General features: G+C 40.8%; 1 protein-coding gene across 2 annotated transcripts; it reads right to left on the minus strand.

Annotated features, from left to right (window-relative positions):
- Positions 1 to 1,767: 1,767 nt before the first annotated feature.
- LOC139756705 (uncharacterized) lies at positions 1,768 to 25,992 on the minus strand. Of its 2 annotated transcripts, none has more exons than XM_071676386.1 (4): positions 25,872 to 25,992; positions 8,180 to 9,296; positions 6,828 to 7,847; positions 1,768 to 6,318 (listed from the first exon to the last, which is right to left on the minus strand). In XM_071676386.1, the coding sequence occupies exons 2-4, from the start codon at positions 9,240 to 9,242 to the stop codon at positions 6,080 to 6,082; spliced, it is 2,322 nt and encodes a 773-aa protein (XP_071532487.1). In that variant the 5' UTR covers positions 9,243 to 9,296; positions 25,872 to 25,992; the 3' UTR covers positions 1,768 to 6,079. The 2 variants fall into 2 exon arrangements, with proteins under 2 accessions (XP_071532487.1, XP_071532488.1); XM_071676387.1 differs by lacking the exon at positions 25,872 to 25,992 and adding an exon at positions 25,724 to 25,865.
- Positions 25,993 to 26,853: the final 861 nt, after the last annotated feature.

Below are 26,853 nucleotides of genomic sequence, written 5' to 3' on the forward strand. Positions count from 1 at the left end.
AACATCTGTGTGGATGGATACCTGTGCCAACATGTGTGGATGGATACCTGTGCTAACATCTGTGTGGATGCTACCTGTGCTGACACCTGTGTGAAGGATACCTGTGCTGACACCTGTGTGGATGGATACCTGTGCTAACATCTGTGTGGATGGATACCTGTGCTAACATCTGTGTGGATGGATACCTGTGCTAACATCTGTGTGGATGCTACCTGTGCTGACACCTGTGTGAATGCTACCTGTGCTGACACCTGTGTGAAGGATACCTGTGCTGACACCTGTGTGGATGGATACCTGTGCTAACATCTGTGTGGATGGATACCTGTGCTAACATCTGTGTGGATGGATACCTGTGCTGACACCTGTGTGGATAACACTTGTATGGATGAATAGCTGTGCTGACAAATGTGTTAAAATTTATGTTGATGGATAACCTTCCTAACACTTGTGTGGATGGTTACCTGTGGTGACACCTGTGTGGATGGATACCTGTGCTAACATCTGTGTGGATGGATACCTGTGCTAACATCTGTGTGGATGGATACCTGTGCTAACATCTGTGTGGATGCTACCTGTGCTGACACTTGTGTGGATGGATACCTGTGCTAACATCTGTGTGGATGGATACCTGTGCTGACACCTGTGTGGATGGATACCTGTGCTAACATCTGTGTGGATGGATACCTGTGCTGACAACTGTGTGCATGGATACCTGTGCTAACAACTATGTGGATGGATACCTGTGCTAACATCTGTGTGGATGGATACCTGTGCTAACATCTGTGTGGATGGATACCTGTGCTAACATCTGTGTGGATGGATACCTGTGCTGACACCTGTGTGAATGCTACCTGTGCTGACACCTGTGTGGATGGATACCTGTGCTAACATCTGTGTGGATGGATACCTGTGCTAACATCTGTGTGGATGGATACCTGTGCTGACACCTTTGTAGATGGATATCTATAGTGACACGTGTGTGTAAGGATACCTGTGCTGACACCTGTGTGGATGGATACCTGTGATGACAACTGTGTGGATGGATCCCTATGCTGACATCTGTGTGGATGCTACCTGTGCTGACACCTGTGTGAAGGATACCTGTGCTGACACCTGTGTGGATGGATACCTGTGCTAACATCTGTGTGGATGCTACCTGTGCTGACACCTGTGTGGATGGATACCTGTGCTAACATCTGTGTGGATGGATACCTGTGCTAACATCTGTGTGGATGGATACCTGTGCTAACATCTGTGTGGATGGATACCTGTGCTGACATATATGCATGGACACTGTGCTGATAACTGTGAGAGTGCACACCTATGCTGACACCTGTGTGGATAACACTTGTATGGATGAATAGCTGTGCTGACAAATGTGTTAAAATTTATGTTGATGGATAACCTTCCTAACACTTGTGTGGATGGATACCTGTGCTGACACCTTTGTAGATGGATATCTATAGTGACACGTGTGTGTAAGGATACCTGTGCTGACACCTGTGTGGATAACACTTGTATGGATGAATAGCTGTGCTGACAAATGTGTTAAAATTTATGTTGATGGATAACCTTCCTAACACTTGTGTGGATGGATACCTGTGCTAACATCTGTGTGGATGGATACCTGTGTTGACAACTATGTGGATGGATACCTGTGCTGACATGTGTGCATGGATACCTGTGCTGACAACTGTGTGGATGGATACCTGTGCTAACAACTATGTGGATGGATACCTGTGCTGACACCTGTGTGGATGGCAACTGTGCTGACAACTGTGTGGATGGATACCTGTGCTGACATGGATGGATGGATACTTGGACTGACACCAGTGAGGATGGATACCTTTACTGACACCTGTGTGGATGCTACCTTCATTGCTGCCTTTGTAGATGGATATCTATTCTGACACCTGCACGGATGGATATCTATGCTGACACCCGCATAGATGGATATCTATGCTGACATCTTTGTGGATGAATACCTGTACTGACACCTGTATGGGTGGATACCCATCCTGACACCTGTGTGGATGGATACCTGTTCCAAACTGCGTGGGTGGATACCTGGACTGACACCTGTGTGAAGGATACCTGTGCTGACATGTATGGATGGACACCTGTGCTGATAACTGTGAGAGTGCACACCTATGCTGACACCTGTGTGAATGCTACCTGTGCTGACACCTTTGTAGATGGATATCTATAGTGACACGTGTGTGTAAGGATACCTGTGCTGACACCTGTGTGGATGGACACTTGTATGGATGAATAGCTGTGCTGACAAATGTGTTAAAATTTATGTTGATGGATAACCTTCCTAACACTTGTGTGGATGGTTACCTGTGGTGACACCTGTGTGGATGGGCAACTGTGCTGACAGTTGTGTTGATGGATACCTGTGGTGACATCTGTGTGGATGGGCAACTGTGCTGACACCTGTGTGGATGGATACCTGTGCCAACATGTGTGGATGGATATCTGAGTGGTAACCAAAGTGGACACCTTTTTGGACACTTGTGTAAACCTGCATTTACATAATGCTATAGTGAGTTCAGACACCGTCTCCACATGCTACCAACACTACACCCAATTATAACTCTAATATCATTCGGGAATATGAATATGGACATTGGGAACATGTGTTAAGTAGCCTGGCATACAGACAGACCCATTACACTACACTGGAGGATTATCAATATCATTAGATCAACAAGTTTAACTCCTACCAGAATCCAGTCTTCAGTAGAGCCTGTACTTCTTACAGACAGGTTAATGTACATGAACATCACATTAGGTCACCAAGCTCTAACACATAATGATCTTATCTACAGATCAGCCTTGTACCACTGAAGCCTGACCAAAACTATAAACCGGCTGTGCAAGATTCCATCTCACATTCAGTTACTGGTGGAAACATACGTCCTTAGCTGGTACACATCAGCTGTCACATTCATTCATACTTGGTTAAAATGTGCTCATAGATCTTGTTTCATACATTTCATGGAACTATGAACATTTACAGATAGTCTAACTTCACAATAAATGATACAGCACTATGATGCATCACATGGTGTACACAGTAAACGATACAGCCCTATGACTCACTAAAGTTTACTGAACCCAGTACTGGCAGGAACTGGCTTTTAAATAATCCCATAACATTGCACACTAAACACAGACCACACACGAGTGCTGTATTTTTTCAATCTCATACTAAGAGCACCAAGCTGAACATGTGTACATGAAGTGTGCACCAACACAAGATGTCAGCAAGGGAAAGAGACTAAGGCTGTAGTCTGGTTATTTTACAGAAATACCAAAATAAATAATATGTCACACTAATTATACTGTATGTGTATAAAGCCACACTAGCATAGTATCACTAAAGTGGAGGCTAATCAGTGAGTTTACTTATCGTCTGTTAATTTGTGTTGAGTTGGAATGATATGATTTAACTCTACACACTAACTCTGTACTTATGTCTTCAAACACAACACAAAAAAGTATGCCACACACACAAAAACAAACACACACACACACACACACTCATTCACCCCAGGGACAGAAGGCCACTTCTTCCCTTGAGCTAAGAGACTGACTGAACACTTGTTTCAAGTGCTATCTTAAGCCTTTGTAGTAAAACATTAGACTGTCACACCTTTGGTGTCGATTTTCATATACTACCCTTCAGCTAATCCTTAGAAACATTTGAAGCCAGGTCTCAAGTAGCGCTTTCGAACATCTACGATCAACTACTAACCAATTAAGTACTTCCAAAAAAGAAAATTAAAAGATAATCAACAAATCACCTTAAGGCAGGAGATGACATTCATTTCAAAGAGGACCAGTGACTCTGTCCAGGGCCATGCAGTGTGACCTGGAGCAGCTAATGCCATCTAGTACAGAAGTAAATGATGGATACCTGAGTAGATAACATAGGAAATATACTGGTTAGCTGCTCCTCCCAAGATGTTTGCAGTACATAGCACATCACAAGGCCAGTGGCAGAGGTACCAACTCAGCCTTAATAATGAGAAGATGTGTGAGGCTACAAAATCTTGAGTTACATATTTTTCCAGTATATATCCAAGGGATTTTCCCAATGCAAAGTGAAATTCAAAATTCAAGTGATTGCTACTATTAGAGAGGATATGATGTGAATAATTGTTTTTCCAAGGACTCATCCAACAAAAGTACAGCGACTTTAAGACATAAACCTTCTAATATTATTTCAAATGGTCAGTCCAACCTGCCTCAGTATAAAGTTTATAAGACTATTACTTTTCACCTTGAGAGTTCACAGACATTAATGTAAATTTTATCAAAAAGAGTTTTTGTTTTCAATTCAGACTTTCTTACATGATAGAAAAATAAAGATAAATCACACTGACACTGCACACTGACATATCTGGTTGAGGGAAAGCAGGGGGGAAGCATGGAACATGGGGGGTAACAAATGACCCTGGTTCCTTGTCTTTAAGACTTACAAGTTATTGGTACGCTGTGATTCTTTAAGCATCACTACGTCCTACTCCTTCATGACAGCTTGAGGAACATATCACTGAACAACTTAAGGCAAACAAACTTCTGAGTAGAAAAAGCCTAGACAGTCAGGTAAAACATATAACTTTCATGTTTTTCAAATCTGAGCAGGAATAACAATGTTAAAAAAATAACTCTGTCATTGAATTCGAACATACCTGTAAACCCAACAACATATGGCATACATTTATAATGGTGAACACAGTTTCCAAAATACTTCCACCATAAAGGGAAACAATCATAGGATGAAGTATGATATGCAAGGACTAGTGCAGGTGTGATGTCAAGGAGGCCACTTTAAGAAGGACATTTGGATAGATAGAAGGGCCCATAAATGGCCCAGGTCACTCATGGAGGAACATGGGTACCTCTGGGAGGGTATCTGAAAGGACTCCTTTAGATCCTCTGGATTAAGGACATCTGTGGAGGACCATTGGCCCTGGAAATTTGTGGAAGGACTTGGGGACCTTTGGGTTAATGTCTGAAAGAGGTCGTTGAAGGACCTCATGATTACCCTCTAGGTTAAGGAAATCTGAGTGGGCTTAGGGATCATTGAGGGGATAGCCCAAGAAATTTGTGGAAGGACCAAGGAATTTCTGGAAGAACATCTGACAGGATTCCTGTAAGGAACTGCTGAAGATCCTCTGGAAGAACCAGGAGATCGCTGTGCCAGACTTTGTCTTTGGAGGAATGGAGCAAGATCCATCTGAGAAAACCTCAACAACAAATTGTAGGAACTGCTCTAAAACACTTCAAGATATCACTTTGAGATTTTTTTTTCAGAAGTATACTTGTTAAAAAAAAAAACAAAAAAAAAGAGGGCAACATTACACTAAAGTATTCAACAAGCATTATCTTTACCTGATTTGGCAAGGGATAATTTTGGCACATGAGTACTTGATATTTCAAATTCTAAGACATAATCTCTGGGTTCACTAACACTATTGCACATTGTTTTGGTCAAGAATGAATTAGGCATTCTTGATCAGCCAACTTTGAGTAACTATATCTTTGGATTCTATATCTGAAAGTTCTTTACGGTAGTAAAGGTCAGAGCGCCTGTTCTACTTGTAAGGTTTAGAGTACCTTTTGATAAAGTTCAGAGTCCTTTTTCTGCTCAATGAAGTTCTGTGTCTTTTCTAACTACAAGAAGTTCAGGGGTTAACAGTCAGTACTTACTTCATCTATGAGGAAATGTTCAGTACATCTGCAGTACATTCTAGCAATCTCGTTTGTAAATCTAAACACAATTCACCTCTCTTCTTTCTGTCCAATGACTAACAAATGCTGGCGAGCTCCAGCAACTAAAAAATCATTTGGTTTTGAAGACCTTTCTCAACTTCCCTATTATATTGAGCAACCTTCTCAAAATGTCTATAGAAGGTTAATGTCTTTAAGACCCTTACATAGTAGGGAGGGAAGTGAGTTGATGTTTTCCTTGTTTCATAACACTAAACATAACTACAACTTTGCAAAAGCATTCACTGTTCAGTGACACAGATGAAGTCAAAATATATGTGCAGGGAACGTTCCCTCACAACTTGGTCTCGTGTGTGTTGGCCAGATTTCGGTGGAAGGCCGCATGTATGCGCGCCCTAAGCGGATGCTGTGGATGAGGTGGAGACTCTGCGACATGGTTGTTGTGGTGGTTGTGGAGGAAGCTGTGGTGATGGTAATGGTGGTGGTGATTGTGGTTGAGATGGAAATGGACCGCATTGTTCAGTCGGCTGAGTGACTCTTCAAGTTCACCCTCATCGCAGGAATCAACATCACCTGTTAGAGAGCGTAAAATAATGTGCAATATATTACTTAGATATTGATAGCTGGAAGAAAATGAATTCCTAACAAAATCTAAAGAGTAAACAACAAAATATATTGCTTTTCCAGTGTCACAATTTCATCTTCATACTTTATTCTGTGGAAAACATGCTCTTGTAACAAATATGTCAATACAATCACAAGTGAAAAACACATCTTATTTCTATGATCATGGAGGAAATGGGAATAATGGTCTTGATCCTGTGTGAACTTATTACCAGTTTTATTTTCCAGAATCTATACACATCTGTTTCCCTGGTGACCATAAGATATTCTACATTGTATCTAAGGTGAAATTTAAGCACTTTGTTACCACCATGTCTTACAACACTCAATGTAGATATTATCTTTTCAGTAAAAAAAATATATATATGATTATAAAATGCGATGTTAAACACAAGTACAACAGAGAATAACAAAATGTGATGGATGATAATCACATGAACATACACCATGATACTTACCATCGCTAGAATTTGTTGATGCCATGAAGTGATCTGTTCTCACAGCTTTTCTTGACTTGGGTCTTCTGTAATACTTGAATTCTCTTGGTAGTGTGTATGATCTTGGTAGTGATATTTGACTGTCAATATCTGAAGGTATTCTGTATGATTTATAAATAACTTTATCTCTGTTGTCTGTATTTTTGTCTCCCTTTCTGTTGCGTCTTTTGATGGAGTGCTTAGAATGACTGGAGCCACTCATGTCATCTGAAGGCAGATGGTAGTTGTTGCCATACTTCCACCGTGGATCCTGGTAGTCGTAGTAGATCCTGGTGTTGTCCAGGTAATGTGGTGCTAACAGGATCTCTGGTGTCTGGGAGCGTTGTTTCCTGTGAGCAGGGGCAGGCATGGGTGCCGCTGAGGGCTCCACCACCAGGTAGGAGTAGTCTAGGGGCTCTGGCTTGAGCCATGGCTGTTTCTTGGCTCGAGGGATAGGTTGGCGAAGAGTCCCAGACTCGGAGATATCACTGGGATGAGGGCGCTTCAGTTTACCAGCCTTGATCTCCTCTTCAATCTGTCGCAATTCTGCAATCTGCTGCTGCTTCTTTTCCTGCAGCTTTTGTTGGATGTTGACCCTGGAGCCCACACTGCCCTCATGGTCACTAGAAAGACTCTGTGGTAGAGGCCGCTTCCAAAATGGTACAGCCCGGCCATTATTATTTGGCACACCTATGGAGGGGAGGACAGGTACAGGAGGAGGTACAAAGCTCGTTGGCTTTTTTTTCTTCCTCTTGATACCTGGGTTGAAGCGACAGGTGAAGACACCAGGGACATGAAGGGCATCTGGCGGGTAGTGATGGGTTTGTTGCTGCTGCTGGTGATGGCCCTGTGCCTCACTTGTCTCTAGGTTGTTGGGTTTGGCTTGACCGTTCTGCTGCGGGTTAGAGGCAATGGTGCTGTTGTCACTGGCAGATAACTCGTTTAGGTAGTATGGAAATGGCATCCGGTGGGACTTGTCTGTGCACTGACCCAGCTGGCAACCTGCCATATATGCCCAGAATTAGTTGGGGTAGCACAACCTTAAAGATGATGGATCAATAATCCCGCATATTAGAATTTTCAGGAAAATTTTCTTTCAAGGACAAATACCCCAACAAAATCATTATATATCAACTTACAAAATATTATAAACCATGATAAATGTGCTTGCTTTGCATTTTAAACTCTCAACAGTTGAGCTACTGTCACCAAGCCCCTGGCCCTGCTTCAGATACAATACTGTACATGTAACCCAAAACAAAGGTAACAGTACGGCATATTCAAAGGTATACTTTATATCTTAAATCTAAGCAGTGATTGCTGTTTACACTTACCTGTACATGAGGAATAGGCATTGATGGATGAAGACATGGTGTAGTTGTGCTTGAGCCGCTTGACATGGAAGTGCTGGTAGTAGAAGATCATGAACACTACTCCAAAGCCAAAGGCAATAAAGACAAGAGCAGTGACAGGGTACTGGTACCATGGAGTAGTCCTCAGGCCGCCCAACCAGACAGCCACCAAGAGGGCATTCTCTAACAGCATTGTAATGTAAAAGGCCACCATCTTCTGCCGGGCATTGATTTCTTGCAAATTAATGTAGCAGAATATGTAGCAGAAAGCGATGAGCATAGAGAATATCACCTTCTTAAACATGGGCATTTTCTCGCCATGGAAGACATTCTTAGGCGAAATAAGCCACAGGAACATGGAAACCCAGTGAAGGGCAATAACAAGAAAGACCCAGTACCCGTAAAGTGTGGCGTACACAGTAAGTGCCAAGGAGCGGGAGGTGATGGTTCCCAATCGCCAAATAAATTGAAAAATCACACCTAGCCAAGTCAGTATCAGACGGTGAACGTTGTGTCGACGAACGTTCTTATTGAAAGAAGCAAGAGCCCAGCAAACGCTGAACAGAGACAGTGCAGTGGACACTATGTTGAGGTCTGTCAGATCTGACAGTGATGGCTTACGCCAGATAAGGTAGAGTTGGATGAGCAACATGGGGGCGGCCTCACAGAAGGCGTGTATGAGTCGCAACATGCAAAGGTCACGAACTTCATGCTTGACATAACGAAGATCCACAGGAATGAAGAGTTTGAAGTAGCGCCATAGGACGCCACCCTGGAAGAAATGAAGCAGGATCATAAGGCCCAGATCGCAGTCCTTCTTGGCCAGGTCCTTCCTGAGGCTGGAAAGGTACCACTTGAGAGAGCAGAGTTGACATACAACAAGGGAAAGGAGGACACAGGAGAGAGCCAGTGTGAACCACACCACCTCCTGCTGATCATACAGCGTGTAGATGGTGACGACGTCGAACACCACATCACAAAAGTAGGACGCCAGCGAGATGATGTTGAAGAGCACATCGCAGAGCGGAAGGAACTCCTGGGCCATCGTCCTGCTGCTGGGAACCCCTCACATCCTGCCACCGCTTCCCCAGCACCACACCTGCCAAGAGAACATCTGTTAGATGCAGCTGCACCAAAAATTCAAGGGAATATGTCAGTTACTTGCATCTGCACCACAGGGATAAGATAGCATATCAGTAATTCAGAGCTGTGTTACAAGGCCAAGACAGCTAACCATACAACCATAGCTGTACCACACGGCCAGTACAACATGCAAGCCAACTAAAACTGCACCACATGGCTAAGACAGCATGACAGTCAATCACAATTGCATTACATAACCAGGACAGCATGCCAGTCAAACAGCTGGAACATATGGCTAAAACAGCTTGACATCACTCACAGCTTCACCACATTGACAGGACGGCATGAGTCAAACACAGATGCATCATATTGCCAAAACAGTACACCTGTCACTGAGGTGCACCATATGGCCGGAGCAAGATGCCAGTCAACCGCAGCTGTATTGCACGGTCAGGACAGCACGCCAGTCAATCAGAGCTGTACCAAATGGTCAGGACAGCACACCAGGCAACCACAGCTGCACTACAGTTCCAGGACATAATGACAGTCAGTCACTTCAGCCCAACAGTCAATCACAGTTGCACCATATATTCAGGATAATATAGTCAACCACATTCATGACAGCCACCCTCACAATATATTGCTGACATTCCCCCTCACAATAGAAGGGTTACATTCTCCTCACACTACTATAACATTCCCCCTTTACATTATACTGGTAACATTACCCCAAACTACATCTATAACATTCCCTCTCACACTACAGCGACGACATTCCCCTTATACTACACCTGTGACCTTTCTCCCCTCACACTATATTTATAATATTCCCCTTCACAATACACCAGTGACATTACCTCACCCCATCCCCCTCACTACACCTGTGACTTTGCCCTCACACTACACTAGAAACATTCTCCGTCATGCTACACCTGTAATATTCTTACTCACAAGACACAAGTGACATCCCTTTCACACACCTGTTACATGCTCCCTTCACTTCAATACATGCACACCTCGCCCTACCCTCCAGGGAAAAGGTGGGGTATGAGTCATCACGTGACGCGTGTAGTAACGCTCTCGGGCAGCCAACATGTCTACATGTCGATCAGAACTCTCTCTCTCTCTCTCTCTCTCTCTCTCCGTCAGTTTGATACTTGTATTACGGCAAATTGGACCAACCATCTTCACAATAGTGTTTACATCCAAATTTAACTGAAAGATATTTACAAATTCGATACCTTTACCAGTAACCTCGTACCAAACTATGTCGAAGGTGCGGTCGCCTCGGTGTAAACAACTGTGCACGGCGCCTGACCCGGCTGACCACAGCAACTCTAAATTTCCTCGAGGGTCAGCGTGGCGATTGCCTGACTAACATTCGTTACCACAATCTCCTGGCTGGTGTCGAAGTGCTCGTGCATATACAAGAATTGCCCTATACTTACTACTATGAATGCTGTAAGCATGTACACAACTAAGCAAACAGCTTAGTTTTCCATAGTTATATGGATATCAACTACTATTTTACGGTAACGCAACCAACTTGAAATATTCATTACTTAATGTTCACCATTAAACTACTAAATACATAATATACGTCAACAGTATTATTGCAATTCAACCATTACGTAGCTTTACATCACTTAACATTCATCATAATGTATGTTAACACAATACCACTGTAAACCAACCAACATGAAAATTTACATCACGTACTGTCTGAGGAATCACAAGTAAATGTATACTAAATGTATAATACATATACTATAAGATTTGCTCTGTAAAACTTTCTCTACAATGTAGATAAACGTTACTTATGTAGGTACTTATCTAAAGCATCAAAGTATCCAGCTCTACCTTAGTCTTAAGCTCTTTTGTGATTATATAACTAGTCACTATTATGACCCCCCAAACACGTAATTCCTCAACTGTATATTTTCAGTCGAACGGCTGCCTGAATTCAATAAACCGTTCTTTATTCATTTGTTTATTTATGCCCCCCCCCCCCTCACACTACACTTGTAACATTCCCCTCACACCAGACCTCTGACTTTCCTCACAATACCCATGACAATTACCCCTCACGCTATACCAATGACAATTCCACCTCCCACTATATTTGTAACATTCCCTCTTACACTATACCTGTAACTTTACCCTTCACACTACACATGATATTTCTCCTCACACTACACATGTAACATTCCCCCTAATCATACACTTATAAGACTTTCCCTCGTACAACATTTGTGACATCGTAGGAAATGGTGTTATGTGGAAATGGGTTGGTCCCATAATCAAGATAGGTTTAATGAACTATTCAGGAAACAAAAAAGGGAGACATACACAAATAATCACACATGTGCATATGAAATCACTCATTTCATAAGTACAAGAAACGTTAACATTTACGAAATATATTAATAGTACTGTAGAATAAAAATATGGTATAGGGAGGAAAATACAACAGCAAAAGAAGGTAGACAGCTTGTCCTCCTTGTGGCCGCACCGCACGTCAGACTCCATGGTCTACGGCTTTTGGCAGGCCCATGATAAGGGCGATGCCAGCTTAGTCATTCCTGTATGGCAACTTCCGGTTGTTTACAGAGATCTATCATCACATATGAGGTTATCTTCTCTGATGTTACAAGATCCTGATATCTAACACGGGCTTAGGGTATAGATTCATACGAATTAATGCATATATGTTACATAAGCATAGAAAGAAAGTCGCGCACAAACACGAATAAAAAATAGTTATAAGATTGAACGAGACTACAGATCATATATAAGTTTTTAGGAGAAACCAAAGTATGGGTTATGTATCTGGCTCAATAAGTGCAAGTCACGAAGGTGACCTGCCCCGCCCTGTTCCTCAGTAATGGCGGATGTGTTGTTCGGGAGAAGCTGTTGTCACTACGTTCGCTCCCAGTCAATGTTGGTTGTCGTTATTGTTCCGCGTACCCCTCGCTACTGTTGTGGTTACTTCCGCTACTGCTACCGTTATTACCTTTCTCATAATACCCAGCAGGGTCGCATAACGCCAGGAAGGTCACAAACGCCGGAAGGTCGTAGAAGTCGAGTCGTACACGTCAAGAGTCATATATTTCATTACCCGTACTACAAGTGTCACAAACATCACTTAGTTCTTATCCATGACCTTTTTCCTACTGATCTTTGCCATTTGCAGCCACAATCTTTAACGTTACCTTCAACTACTTAAGCACGCATCTTCACTTAACTATACATCTTCACCTAACTATACATCTTCACTTAACTATACATCTTCACCTAACTATACATCTTCACTTAACTATACATCTTCACCTAACTATACATCTTCATTTAACTACACATCTTCACTTAACCACACAGCTTCACTTAACTACACATCTTCACTTAACTACACATCTTCACTTAACCACACAGCTTCACTTAACTACACATCTTCACTTAACTACACATCTTCACTTAACTACACATCTTCACTGGATTATCTTGTGTGCGCCACAAAGTCTAACCACAACTTGAGACATCGTTTTGTTTCGAACTAGTCCACTCTTGTCTCACAAAACGAATCGCAGTTTGTTTGCGGGTCAATTCCTCATGATTATATAGATCACTACTACCTCAGCTGGCATCTTAAAGTATCACATAACACCACACATTCCATTATGGATATCCCAGATAAGATCTAGCTTTTCCACGGTATAGCATAGTAATGGCTTCATTATAGTTAACAGAACTCCACTGCTCCACTCACAGCATTCGTTTGAAAGAATGTTACCTTACGTTCGGGTAGGTTAGGATAGGTTTGGTTTCCAGGGTTGACAGTTTTTCTTGAAAAAAACAGATAAAAGGAGCAACCCAAGAAACCTAACATTCTCCAAAGCGATCGCTACAGGTGGAATGGAATTTCAGTGATTAACGAATCCATGGAACAGTTATTCATAATGCTAATAATCTCATCGCCGTTTAAGTTGCTGATTTCCAAAGTAGTTCACAACCACCAAAATCTCTGAGCATAAACGCAGTGATCAGGGACCTGTAGGCGGGGCCACCTTGATTTGGTGCAATCCAAGTTTAATATCGAATTTGACTCAAAGCTGTTGAGGGGTGCTATGGATGAATAAACGGACTAAACTGCATTACTATGCTCGTTATTCACATTATCATATCTAAAAGGAACCAAACATGCTCGACCCTAACTAACCCACAGTTTATTTACTTATTTGCAATATGCATTGCTCTCAGTAACCACTCGCAAATCCGCAGAAAATCTCGTGTAAAGTATTTTCTTGCCAACAGTGTTTGTAGACGTGCATGCGTTAACTGAGATGGCATCAAATGTTCCTTGTGTGATCATAAGATGACACAACAATGGATAGGTGCGTACGAGTGTAATGGCTGGCGTTGCTGAATTCCAATTCATTAGCTCATGTTCGCTCACCGGTGGGGTAAACGCCGTGTAGTACACACAGATAAACATCTGTGTGTACATAAGTAGCACATAATTGGGTGCTAAATTCGACAGGGACAGAGCAGCATAACTGACAGACCCATCCCGCCGACTCGGCTCGAGATTTCCTATGGATGTGTATGACCAGAAACGTGACCCACGCCAACAGGGATAACGCCCCTAACATGGGGTAAAACCTAACCTTACCAGAGGGTTAGACACTAATGATCCAAAATTCAGAGAGTTCTGAAGGGATGAAAAATCTCTTCAGTCAAGGAATATATATTTTCATTTTGTTTTTCATATGCTATGTTCACACTACAAAGCTGGACACGAACATATGTCAAAAAAAAAAAAAAACAGCTAGAAAGTGTGAAGACAAAAGAACAGAGGACCGGGATACGGTATCAAAATACACACACAAACACACACACACACACACACACACACACACACACACACACACACACATATATATATATATATATATATATATATATATATATATATATATATATATATATATATATATATATGTATATTCATTTTCATATTTTATTTTGCTTTGTCGCTGTCTTCCGCGTTAGCGAGGTAGCGCAAGGAAACAGACGAAAGAATGGCCCAACCCACCCACATACACATGTATATACATACACGTCCACACACGCACATATACATACCTATACATCTCAACGTATACCTATATATACACACACAGGCATATACATATATACACATGTACATAATTCATACTGTCTGCCTTCATTCATTTCCATCGCCACCCCGCCACACATGAAATAATAGCCTCCTCCCCCCTCTTGTGCGCGAGGGGCCACATTCGTTCACACTCAGTCTCTAGCTGTCATGTAATAATGCACCGAAACCACAGCTCCCTTTCCACATCCAGGCCCCACAGAATTTTCATGGTTTACCCCAGAAGCTTCACATTGTTCAATCCATTGACAGCACGTCAATCCTTGCGTGTCGTAGAAGCCGACTAAAAGGGGAGGGAGCCGGGGGGCTGGATATCCTCCCCTTTCGTTTTTAATTTTCCAAAAGAAGGAAGAGAGAAGGGGGCCAAGTGAGGATATTTCCTCAAAAGCTCAGTCCTCTGTTCTTAACGATACCTCGCTAACGCAGGAAATGGCGAATAGTAAAAAAAAATTATATATATATATATATATATATATATATATATATATATATATATATATATATATATATATATATATATATATATATATATGCAAGAGTTTTGGAAAGAGGGGCAAGTATGAAGTCTGTTGGGGATGAGAGAGCTTGGGAAGTGAGTCAGTTGTTGTTCGCTGATGATACAGCGCTGGTGGCTGATTCATGTGAGAAACTGCAGAAGCTGGTGACTGAGTTTGGTAAAGTGTGTGGAAGAAGAAAGTTAAGAGTAAATGTGAATAAGAGCAAGGTTATTAGGTACAGTAGGGTTGAGGGTCAAGTCAATTGGGAGGTGAGTTTGAATGGAGAAAAACTGGAGGAAGTGAAGTGTTTTAGATATCTGGGAGTGGATCTGGCAGCGGATGGAACCATGGAAGCGGAAGTGGATCATAGGGTGGGGGAGGGGGCGAAAATTCTGGGAGCCTTGAAGAATGTGTGGAAGTCGAGAACATTATCTCGGAAAGCAAAAATGGGTATGTTTGAAGGAATAGTGGTTCCAACAATGTTGTATGGTTGCGAGGCGTGGGCTATGGATAGAGTTGTGCGCAGGAGGATGGATATGCTGGAAATGAGATGTTTGAGGACAATGTGTGGTGTGAGGTGGTTTGATCGAGTAAGTAACGTAAGGGTGAGAGAGATGTGTGGAAATAAAAAGAGCGTGGTTGAGAGAGCAGAAGAGGGTGTTTTGAAAGTGGTTTGGGCACATGGAGAGAATGAGTGAGGAAAGATTGACCAAGAGGATATATGTGTCGGAGGTGGAGGGAACGAGAGAAGAGGGAGACCAAATTGGAGGTGGAAAGATGGAGTGAAAAAGATTTTGTGTGATCGGGGCCTGAACATGCAGGAGGGTGAAAGGAGGGCAAGGAATAGAGTGAATTGGAGCGATGTGGTATACCGGGGTTGACGTGCTGTCAGTGGATTGAATCAAGGCATGTGAAGCGTCTGGGGTAAACCATGGAAAGCTGTGTAGGTATGTATATTTGCGTGTGTGGACGTATGTATGTGCATGTGTATGGGGGGGGGGGGGGGGTTGGGCCATTTCTTTCGTCTGTTTCCTTGCGCTACCTCGCAAACGCGGGAGACAGCGACAAAGTATAATAAAAAAATAAAAAAAAATATATATATATATATATATATATATATATATATATATATATATATATATATATGATTAGGATGATCCAGGTACCCATTTCGTCGACCAACCGCTAGGAGTGGATGAACACCTTGGTTGACTGTGTACCGAGTGCCAAAACCCGATTCGCATCTTGGCGGACCGTGAATGCGTCGCGGTCAGGAACGCTAACCATTTCTAAACTTCGAACACATGTTCCACGTTTCAGAGAAACCTGGAAAAGTTAGTTCGCAATATGACATGTTCATTATACTTTCAGAACGTTCACAGAGAGCTTTCGCCCTTCTTCCGGTATCATCAGACTTCACAAAACTGAATTTAACAGTTTTGAAATATCTATGTGCGACAGAGAAGAACACTATAATCCTGGAGACAAACCTCCATGACTTGGACCTCACATGTGAGGTCAGTGCTCCTGCAGTGCTCTATGATGGCTGGAGGTGGGGCTTAGCGAATGACCATGACCCTAAGCTTCTGATCTGACCCGTTTGTTGGTTGTTAAGGAAGAAATTCTTTGATAAAAACTGCTTCCGATAGAAGTAATTTGCTGCAGTTGTTACAACGTTTGAGAATTTCCCTGTCGTCCAGCAGGTGATGTCGTGGAAGAGTAGACAGACTGTGATGCTTCACCAATGTGGCGTTTGGCTGTACCATCCAGGAGGTGCATGGTCAGTTTACGACTCATGAGGTAGTGGTCATTCCTATGTACACTGCAGCATCCCAAATGATAAAGTTAACCTTGTTATCTTCTAAAATAGTCCCAATGTGAATGACCATATCATGAAAATTTGTGACAACACGATTTCCTTTGAAGGACACCAATATAGGTTAGTTACATATTTGGTGTTTCTCACGAAGGCTGTGATCTTTGAGGTCCATAAAAGCTTCTGCAATGTGCCTCCTTTTCCTGGATGTGTCTGTATAATCGTGTCGTCATAAATCATCACATCCTGTCATCTGGCTTCCTCGCAGACTCCTACGAGCCCATTTCTCTCCTCGTCTTTTCACGTAGTCCCTCCTCCCTCTGGGTCGAGAGGGATGCGTCAGCCTCTTCCCCCAGCAGGTGCGAAATAATGAATCTTTGTATATACGCATAATATGAGGAACCGTCTTCCCGGCGCACCTGATGATAAGTTTCATCCTCCTATGGAAGAGAGACGTCAAGTTGAGCCTTATGAGGCTGGTGCGCCGGGCTGAGAGCTGTCAGCAACGGAGGTACAAGACTTTCCCCACCTCGCCCTTGTTCCACGATGTGCTGGGCCTCAGGGATGACTGGAGGGACACCAACAGGGTTTACCGTGATGTGCTCCTACCACACAACAGCAACAGTCTGCCGTAGTGTGTTCCTACCACACAACATATCGCGAGTAAAGTGGTGTATCGTGACGTTACAAAAGCAACAGTCACAACACAGCCTAATAGAACGGGCATTGGAAGTGTAATCCACCCTCTGGTGGATGGTAGGTGGGTATCGGAAGGGTTAGTGACGGCGTCGCAGTAAGCCATTTTAGTGACTGTCAAGTTTCATTTTTGGGGGGTCCTGGCAGGCTGTTGTCTCTACATACGGTTGCTGGCTTTAACTCTAAAAAGATAGTCTCTATCTCGCACATAACACTTAACGCACGACTCTTTTATCTTAACCCTACATTTTCCTGTGGTGATCGCTTCCTGCTTAGTCCTCCCTTTGACAATATCTCGTCGTAAGGCCTCGTAATGTTGAGTAATCTCTTTCCGAGATGCGTCTCTACATTGACGATGTACCGTGTTGTGACACCAACATACGGTGACCTCACCTTACAACACCCCCACCATGGCCACCATCCTTCCGTGGTAACATGTGAGGCAGAGCAGGGACGCTTAGGAGAGGAGAGAGAGGGGGAGTAAAGCTGGAGGAAAGACTGAGTTGATTATGGTGAACAAATAGACCTGTAGGTAAGGAAAATGGAAAACATGATCAGAGAAGATAATATCACTAAGTATCAAGTGGTAGGGAATTAGCCCAGTACGATCGAGTAAGACGGGAGAGTAGTACGGTCGAGGGAGAGCAAGACGGGAGAGTAGTACGATCAAGGGAGAGTAAGACGAGAGACGAGTATGGTCGAGGGAGGGAGAGACTAAGAGAAAAGACAAAGAACCAATTTGATGAAAAGACAGTAATGTCGAGCAGGAGTAAATGCAGAGCAAAGTAAGGTACAGTAGGGCCAGACACTATTACGGTGACATGAGAATAATGTTGAGGGAGAGACAGTGAGGGAAAACATGATGATCACCCCTGTATTAGCCAGCACCACGCCCCCTGCACCAACCAACCAGCCGCCACCATGCCCCCTGCACCAACCAACCAGCCATCACCACGCCCCCTGCACCAACCAGCTAGCCAGCACCACGCCCCTTGCACCAACCAGCCAGCCAGCACCACGCCCCCTGCACCAACCAGCCAGCCATCACCACGCCAACTGCACCAACCAGCCAGCCAGCACCACGCCCCCTGCACCAACCAACCAGCCGCCACCACGCCCCCTGCACCAACCAACCAGCACCACGCCCCCTGCACCAACCAGCCAGCACTACGCCCCATGCACCAGTCAGCCAGCACCAAACCCCCTGCACCAGTCAGCCAGCACCACGCCCCCTACACAAGACAGCCAGCACCACGCCCACAGAACCAACAGTAGCTGGGTGGCCTCCAATTCACGACTGCTGCAAGACTTGGAAAAGGTCGTGCTGTTCTTCCTGCCAGTCCTCTGTCAAGGGTATTGTTTATGTGTCCCTTGTTCCCTGGCTTGTGGACACAAACGGTAAGCAGAGGATCTGTGATTCATGGTGTTATTCAGTGAAGTAATATCAATACGGGGGTCCGGAGACGAACGGGGTATTGCTAACTCGGATAGCTCAGATAGCAGCTTTTGCTACTCATTAGCCGGAATAGTGAACTTGAAAGGATTTGCTACAGACAAACTTGGCAAATTATGCTTCAAATATATGATTCTAATTATAATTCAATGTCTTACCTGGTAACGTACAATGCTGCACACATTATGTAAGAAACATTACGTATTGGCACCTATTTTCATATTCGCAAAGCACGTTAGTTATCATTATCATTATCATAATTATCATTATTATCACTAAGTAGTATCATCAGTATCATCAGTATCATCAGCACTACTATTATTAATACTATTATTTCTATTTCTATTGATTTTCTCATTAGTCATCATTCATCAATTTCATAATTATTGCTATCATTATCATGTCTAATATCATTATCATCATAATTATTGCTATCATCATCATGTCTAATATCATTATCATCATAATTATTGCTATCATCATCATGTCTAATATCATTATCAACATAATTATTGCTATCATTATCATGTCTAATATCATTATCATCATAATTATTGCTATCATCATCATGTCTAATATCATTATCATCATAATTATTGCTATCATTATCATGTCTAAGATCATTATCATCATAATTATTGCTATCATCATCATGTCTAATATCATTATCATCATAATTATTGCTATCATCATCATGTCTAATATCATTAACATAATTATTGCTATCATTATCATGTCTAATATCATTATCATCATAATTATTGCTATCATCATCATGTCTAATATCATTATCATCATAATTATTGCTATCATCATCATGTCTAAGATGGTTATCATCACAATTATTGCTATCATTATCATGTCTAAGATCATTATCATCATAATTATTGCTATCATTATCATGTCTAAGATCATTATCATCATAATTATTGCTATTATTATCATCCCTAATATCATTATCATCATAATTATTGCTATCATTATCATGTCTAATATCATTATCAACATAATTATTGCTATCATTATCATGTCTAAGATCATTATCATCATAATTATGGCTATCATCATCATGTCTAATATCATTATCATCATAATTATGGCTATCATCATCATGTCTAATATCATTATCATCATAATTATTGCTATCATTATCATCCCTAATATCATTATCATCAAGTTTGCTCTCGTTATTACAGTTATCATTATACTCTTATCTATATCTGCTTCCAAGAGGAAATCGTTTCAGCAATTTTCATTGCTGAAAATTGCTGGAAATCCTCCCCTCTCGTTTTTTTAATTTTCCAAAAGAAGGAACAGATGATAATCCCTCAAAGGCTCAGTCCTCTGTTCTTAACGCTACCTCGCTAACGCGGGAACTGGCGAATAGTATGAAATACATACATATAATAATGATAATAATGATAATGATAATAATAATAATAATAATAATAATAATAATAATAATAATAATGATAATGATAATCATAATCATAATAATAATAATAATAATAATAATAATAATAATAATAATAATAACAATAATAATAATCTGAGTCTCATGTGTGCTAAAGCTAGCAACAGAAACAGTATAATCGAGAAACATAAAAGCTACTTTTACATACCACCGAGTAACATAATCAAACCTATGATGGCCTTTTACCTCTCACTGGAACGCAGCGCCCTTAACTCTACCACCATTTCTATGCTCTGCTCTGAACACTAACTATCTAGTGTTCTTTACAGTTCTTGTAGGGTGTGTACGTATGTTTGTGCGTATGTGTGAAAATGTATTTGTGAGCATGTTTGTATATACGTCCATGTGTGTGTATGGTTTGGAGTTGCGAAGATCTCCAATAATACTCAACTTAATGTTCTGAGACCACAGCACAAGACCACCAGATTAACAAATCTAATGATTACTTGTACAGGAAGTAGAAATCTAAAACGTTAATACGTTTTATATTGTGACTGTGTATCCAAGTGTAGGATGAGTGTAAGATAACGGTGTTCTTTACCGTATCGTACAAATAAAATAATATATATATATATATATATATATATATATATATATATATATATATATATATATATATATATATATAATTTATTATACTTTGTCGCTGTCTCCCGCGTTAGCTAGGTAGCGCAAGGAACAGACGAAAGAATGGCGCAACCCACCCATACACACATGTATATACATACACATCCACACACGCACATATCCATACCTATACATTTCAGCGTATATATAATCATACATACAAAGACATATACATATATACTCATGTACATAATTCATACTTGCTGCCTTTATTTATTCCCGTCGCTACCCCTCCACACATGGAATGACAACCCCCTCCCCCCCGCATGGGCGCGAGGTAGCACTAGGAAAAGGCAACAAAGGCCACATTCGTTCACACTCAGTCTCTAGCTGTCATGTAATAATGCACCGAAACCACAGCCCCCTTTCCACAACCAGGCCCCCACAAAACTTTCCATGGTTTACTCCAGACGCTTCACATGCCCTGGTTCAATCCATTGACAGCATGTCGACCCCGGTATACCACATCGTTCCAATTCACTCTATTCCTTGCACGCCTTTCACCCTCCTGCATGTTCAGGCACCGATCGCTCAAAATCTTTTTCACTCCATCTTTCCACCTCCAATTAGGTCTCCCATTTCTCGTTCCCTCCATCTCTGATACATATATCCTCTTTGTCAATCTCTCCTCACTCATTCTCTCCTTGTGACCAAACCATTTCAAAACACCCTCTTCTGCTCTCTTAACGACACTCTTTATATATATATATATATATATATATATATATATATATATATATATATATATATATATATATATATATATATATATATATATCTTTCCTTTCCTTCATACTATTCGCCATTTCCCGCGTTAGCAAGGAAGCGTTAAGAACACAGGACTGGGCCTCTGAGAGAATATCCTCACCTGGCCTCGTTCTCTGTTCCTTCTTTTGGAAAATTAAAAAAAAAAATGAAGAGGGGAGGATTTCCAGCCCCCCGCTCCCTTCCCTTTTAGTCGCCTTCTACGACACGCAGGGAATACGTGGGAAGTATTCTTTCTCCCCATCCCCAGGGATATATATATATATAAGAGGGAGACCAAATTGGAGGTGGAAAGATGGAGTGAAAAAGATTTTGTGTGATCGGGGCCTGAACATGCAGGAGGGTGAAAGGAGGGCAAGGAATAGAGTGAATTGGAGCGATGTGGTATACCGGGGTTGACGTGCTGTCAGTGGATTGAATCAAGGCATGTGAAGCGTCTGGGGTAAACCATGGAAAGCTGTGTAGGTATGTATATTTGCGTGTGTGGGCGTATGTATATACATGTGTATGGGGGGGGGGGGGGCCATTTCTTTCGTCTGTTTCCTTGCGCTACCTCGCAAACGCGGGAGACAGCGACAAAGTATAATAAAAAAAAAATAATAAAAAAAAAAAAAAATATATATATATATATATATATATATATATATATATATATATATATATATATATATATATATATGATAATTTCTTATACAAAAAATCCGGTCACCAAATACAGGGTGAAGTATACCTTCCACAGATGATGAAGAAGCTGTCTTCATCATCATCATTTAAGGAACTGATTTACAAGTGGAACTCATCTATCATGAGTTATGATGATGGCATCACCGTCAGATTTACTGATGTACACATTGTAAACCAACGATGGATCTTGTATGTCAATATCACAGCCAAGTGGTAAGGTCTGCCAGTTCACAAATCTTTGATTAACAGTTCTTTTTGTTGTTCTTAGCACCAGTGAAATCCTGGAACACTTATCCTGGTGTCAAACATTATCCTATGACAAAGCATTGACAATGACTATCAAATGCAATATATATATATATATATATATATATATATATATATATATATATATATATATATATATATTCCTATGAGTCCACGGGGACTCATAGGAATATGTTGATCACGCGCAAAATTGTGATCCTTTCCAATATATATATATATATATATATATATATATATATATATATATATATATATATATATATATATATATATATGTATATATGTATATATATATTTGAGACCACAACTGAGACCGCAATCAAATAAATTCAGTCCTTACTAAAGGGGACCTGTATTTCATTTCCCTATGGTAAGGACGGAATACATAAATATGAATATATATGAGTATATATATATATATATATATATATATATATATATATATATATATATATATATATATATATATATATATATATTGATCACACTGGTCCGTGATGATAGTTATGAAGGTGAAATAGCAGCTCGGTAGGGGTTCAGATAATTCATTTCAACGTCATCTTTCTATACAAGCAGCACTACATGTTTCTATACAAGCATCACTACATGTTTCTATACATGCAGCACTACATGTTTCTATACAAGCATCACTACATGTTTCTATACAAGCAGCACTACATGTTTCTATACAAGCAGCACTACATGTTTCTATACAAGCAGCACTACATGTTTCTATACAAGCAGCACTACATGTTTCTATACAAGCATCACTACATGTTTCTATACAAGCATCACTACATGTTTCTATACAAGCAGCACTACATGTTTCTATACAAGCAGCACTACATGTTTCTATACAAGCAGCACTACATGTTTCTATACAAGCAGCACTACATGTTTCTATACAAGCATCACTACATGTTTCTATACAAGCATCACTACATGTTTCTATACAAGCAGCACTACATGTTTCTATACAAGCAGCACTACATGTTTCTATACAAGCAGCACTACATATTTCTATACAAGCATCACTACATGTTTCTATACAAGCATCACTACATGTTTCTATACAAGCAGCACTACATGTTTCTATACAAGCAGCACTACATGTTTCTATACAAGCAGCACTACATGTTTCTATACAAGCAGCACTACATGTTTCTATACAAGCAGCACTACATGTTTCTATACAAGCATCACTACATGTTTCTATACAAGCATCACTACATGTTTCTATACAAGCAGCACTACATGTTTCTATACAAGCAGCACTACATGTTTCTATACAAGCAGCACTACATGTTTCTATACAAGCATCACTACATGTTTCTATACATGCAGCACTACATGTTTCTATACAAGCATCACTACATGTTTCTATACAAGCAGCACTACATGTTTCTATACAAGCAGCACTACATGTTTCTATACAAGCAGCACTACATGTTTCTATACAAGCATCACTACATGTTTCTATACAAGCATCACTACATGTTTCTATACAAGCATCACTATATGTTTCTAAACAAGCAGCACTACATGTTTCTATACAAGCAGCACTACATGTTTCTATACAAGCATCACTACATGTTTCTATACAAGCATCACTACATGTTTCTATACAAGCAGCACTACATGTTTCTATACAAGCAGCACTACATGTTTCTATACAAGCAGCACTACATGTTTCTATACAAGCATCACTACATGTTTCTATACAAGCATCACTACATGTTTCTATACAAGCATCACTACATGTTTCTATACAAGCAGCACTACATGTTTCTATACAAGCATCACTACATGTTTCTATACAAGCATCACTACATGTTTCTATACAAGCATCACTACATGTTTCTATACAAGCATCACTACATGTTTCTATACAAGCAGCACTACATGTTTCTATACAAGCATCACTACATGTTTCTATACAAGCATCACTACATGTTTCTATACAAGCATCACTACATGTTTCTATACAAGCATCACTACATGTTTCTATACAAGCATCACTACATGTTTCTATACAAGCATCACTACATGTTTCTATACAAGCATCACTACATGTTTCTATACAAGCATCACTACATGTTTCTATACAAGCAGCACTACATGTTTCTATATAAACAGCCAATCTGCCTCATCATCAGGCGCAAACAATTCATAAAGGTTTGAACTCCCAACTTCACCATACATATTCCGTCTGTCTTGAGCCATTTGTATGATGGTGTTAGGAACTAAACACTTTATGAATGTCTGCACCTGATGATGAAGCGGATTGTCTCTGATACATAGCGATGCTGGAATAGAAAAATGACATTGTACATAAAATCATCTGAACGACTGAATTACGACCTCACCTTCATATATATATATATATATATATATATATATATATATATATATATATATATATATATATATATATATATATATATATAAATTTCAGTTTGTGCCTCTGGTCAAGTTGAGAAAGGTACACCAATTGTTTTAGCACGTCAAATGTTTTCTTACAAAAGAAAAATAAATGATGCACATATGACATACGTGTGATCAATACCCACTTATTGATTCACTTGCAGATCTCCACTGGTATATCATCACACATGAGGAAGATGGTTTTCTTTCTTGGTGATTTTACGCCAACGTTTCACATTATGACTCGCACATACACCTGCAACTAAGATCTTCAACTTCCAACTTTCACACGAAACGCTTAAGTAAAAAATATAATTCACCGCTTAATGATCGATATCAGGGGAGCAAGTGGGAGCCCAGGAGGCGCCCATCAGACGCAACACAGAGATAAGGACGTCACATGTAAACACAAACCTCCAGACCTGTACACTGCTGACCTGCTTCACACGTATTAACACTTCTCCGCCGCCTGGAGATTTCAACGTCCAAACACGTAGTAATCCAATGACGTATTCTGTAGAAGTGGTGGCTTCAAAACTATCCCTACACTGAATTATCACTTACACATCTGACAGTGTGACACTTGTTCATCCTTGTGTGTTATGAGAGACGAGATCACGTATGTGAAGTAGCGGGAATGCCTCATAAGGAGAAACTGAGAGGAAGATCAGACATATACCGTGGAGACCTCGTTAACATAGCCACCACTGACCTGTCGGTCGTTGCTACTGCGATGGAACGCAATGCGTCATTTGTTCTATTTCGCAAAAGTCCCTCTTGTTACGTCGACACTGTGTGTCAACAGTTTACAAACGACGCCATATTGAAAACTTTAAGAAATCCATAAATTCGCGGATAGTAATTTCGCGTTTATATCTGTCATGATATATGTGTCAAGTTCTGACAGACAAGGTTTAGGAATTTATATGTAAAATACAATGAATCAATTGAAGCTTATTCATTTGCAGTGCAGTCTATGAGATAATTAATGGAATGTTAAGAATTTCGCGAATATGTTGTACTCAGTGAGTCAGCGGTCAACACAGTCAGGCCACAGCCTCGCATATCCACATTTAGAAATACTCTGTGTTGTGATACCAAATATCATGATATTTTAAGGAAAGACTAATATGTATTGATACAAAACTTCTATCTATATCATTCATGTTCATCGTCAATGACTTTGAACTCTAATCTTTATGATCAAATGTACTGAGGAATAAAACATTATATCTGGTTTATAGTACAGTACATTCATTCTGGTAGCAATACAGTGTCTGATAAACTAGGCTTAGGTTTATGCCTCAGGGACTAACACGTCAGTAAACTGCTTTAGTGAGGCTACGAGGTTTATATAGAACAGTAGAGAAATAAAGAAAATAAAAAAAAAATCATAGTTAATACCTTTCCATAAAAAGATTGTCATATATTATGGTGTTAATAGTGCTTATCATGGAGAAGCTATAGTCAGTATGTTCAGGATTATGTCATTCAAAGAAACAAGAGTATGATGGCGGGGTCAATCCTCCTGTGGTAGCACGGGTGGATGACCAGGATGCAGGGAGCTGGCCTGTCCCTGGGAGTGGTCGCCTTACCCGCTGTCACTCGTCCTCCACCATCATCTACACCCTCCAGCCATCCTACTATCTTAAGTGACTACTATTAGTGTGTTAGGCTAGAGACTTACTTTCGTT

This window comes from Panulirus ornatus, chromosome 23 (assembly GCF_036320965.1).
Source record: "Panulirus ornatus isolate Po-2019 chromosome 23, ASM3632096v1, whole genome shotgun sequence".
Lineage (NCBI taxonomy): Eukaryota > Metazoa > Arthropoda > Malacostraca > Decapoda > Palinuridae > Panulirus > Panulirus ornatus.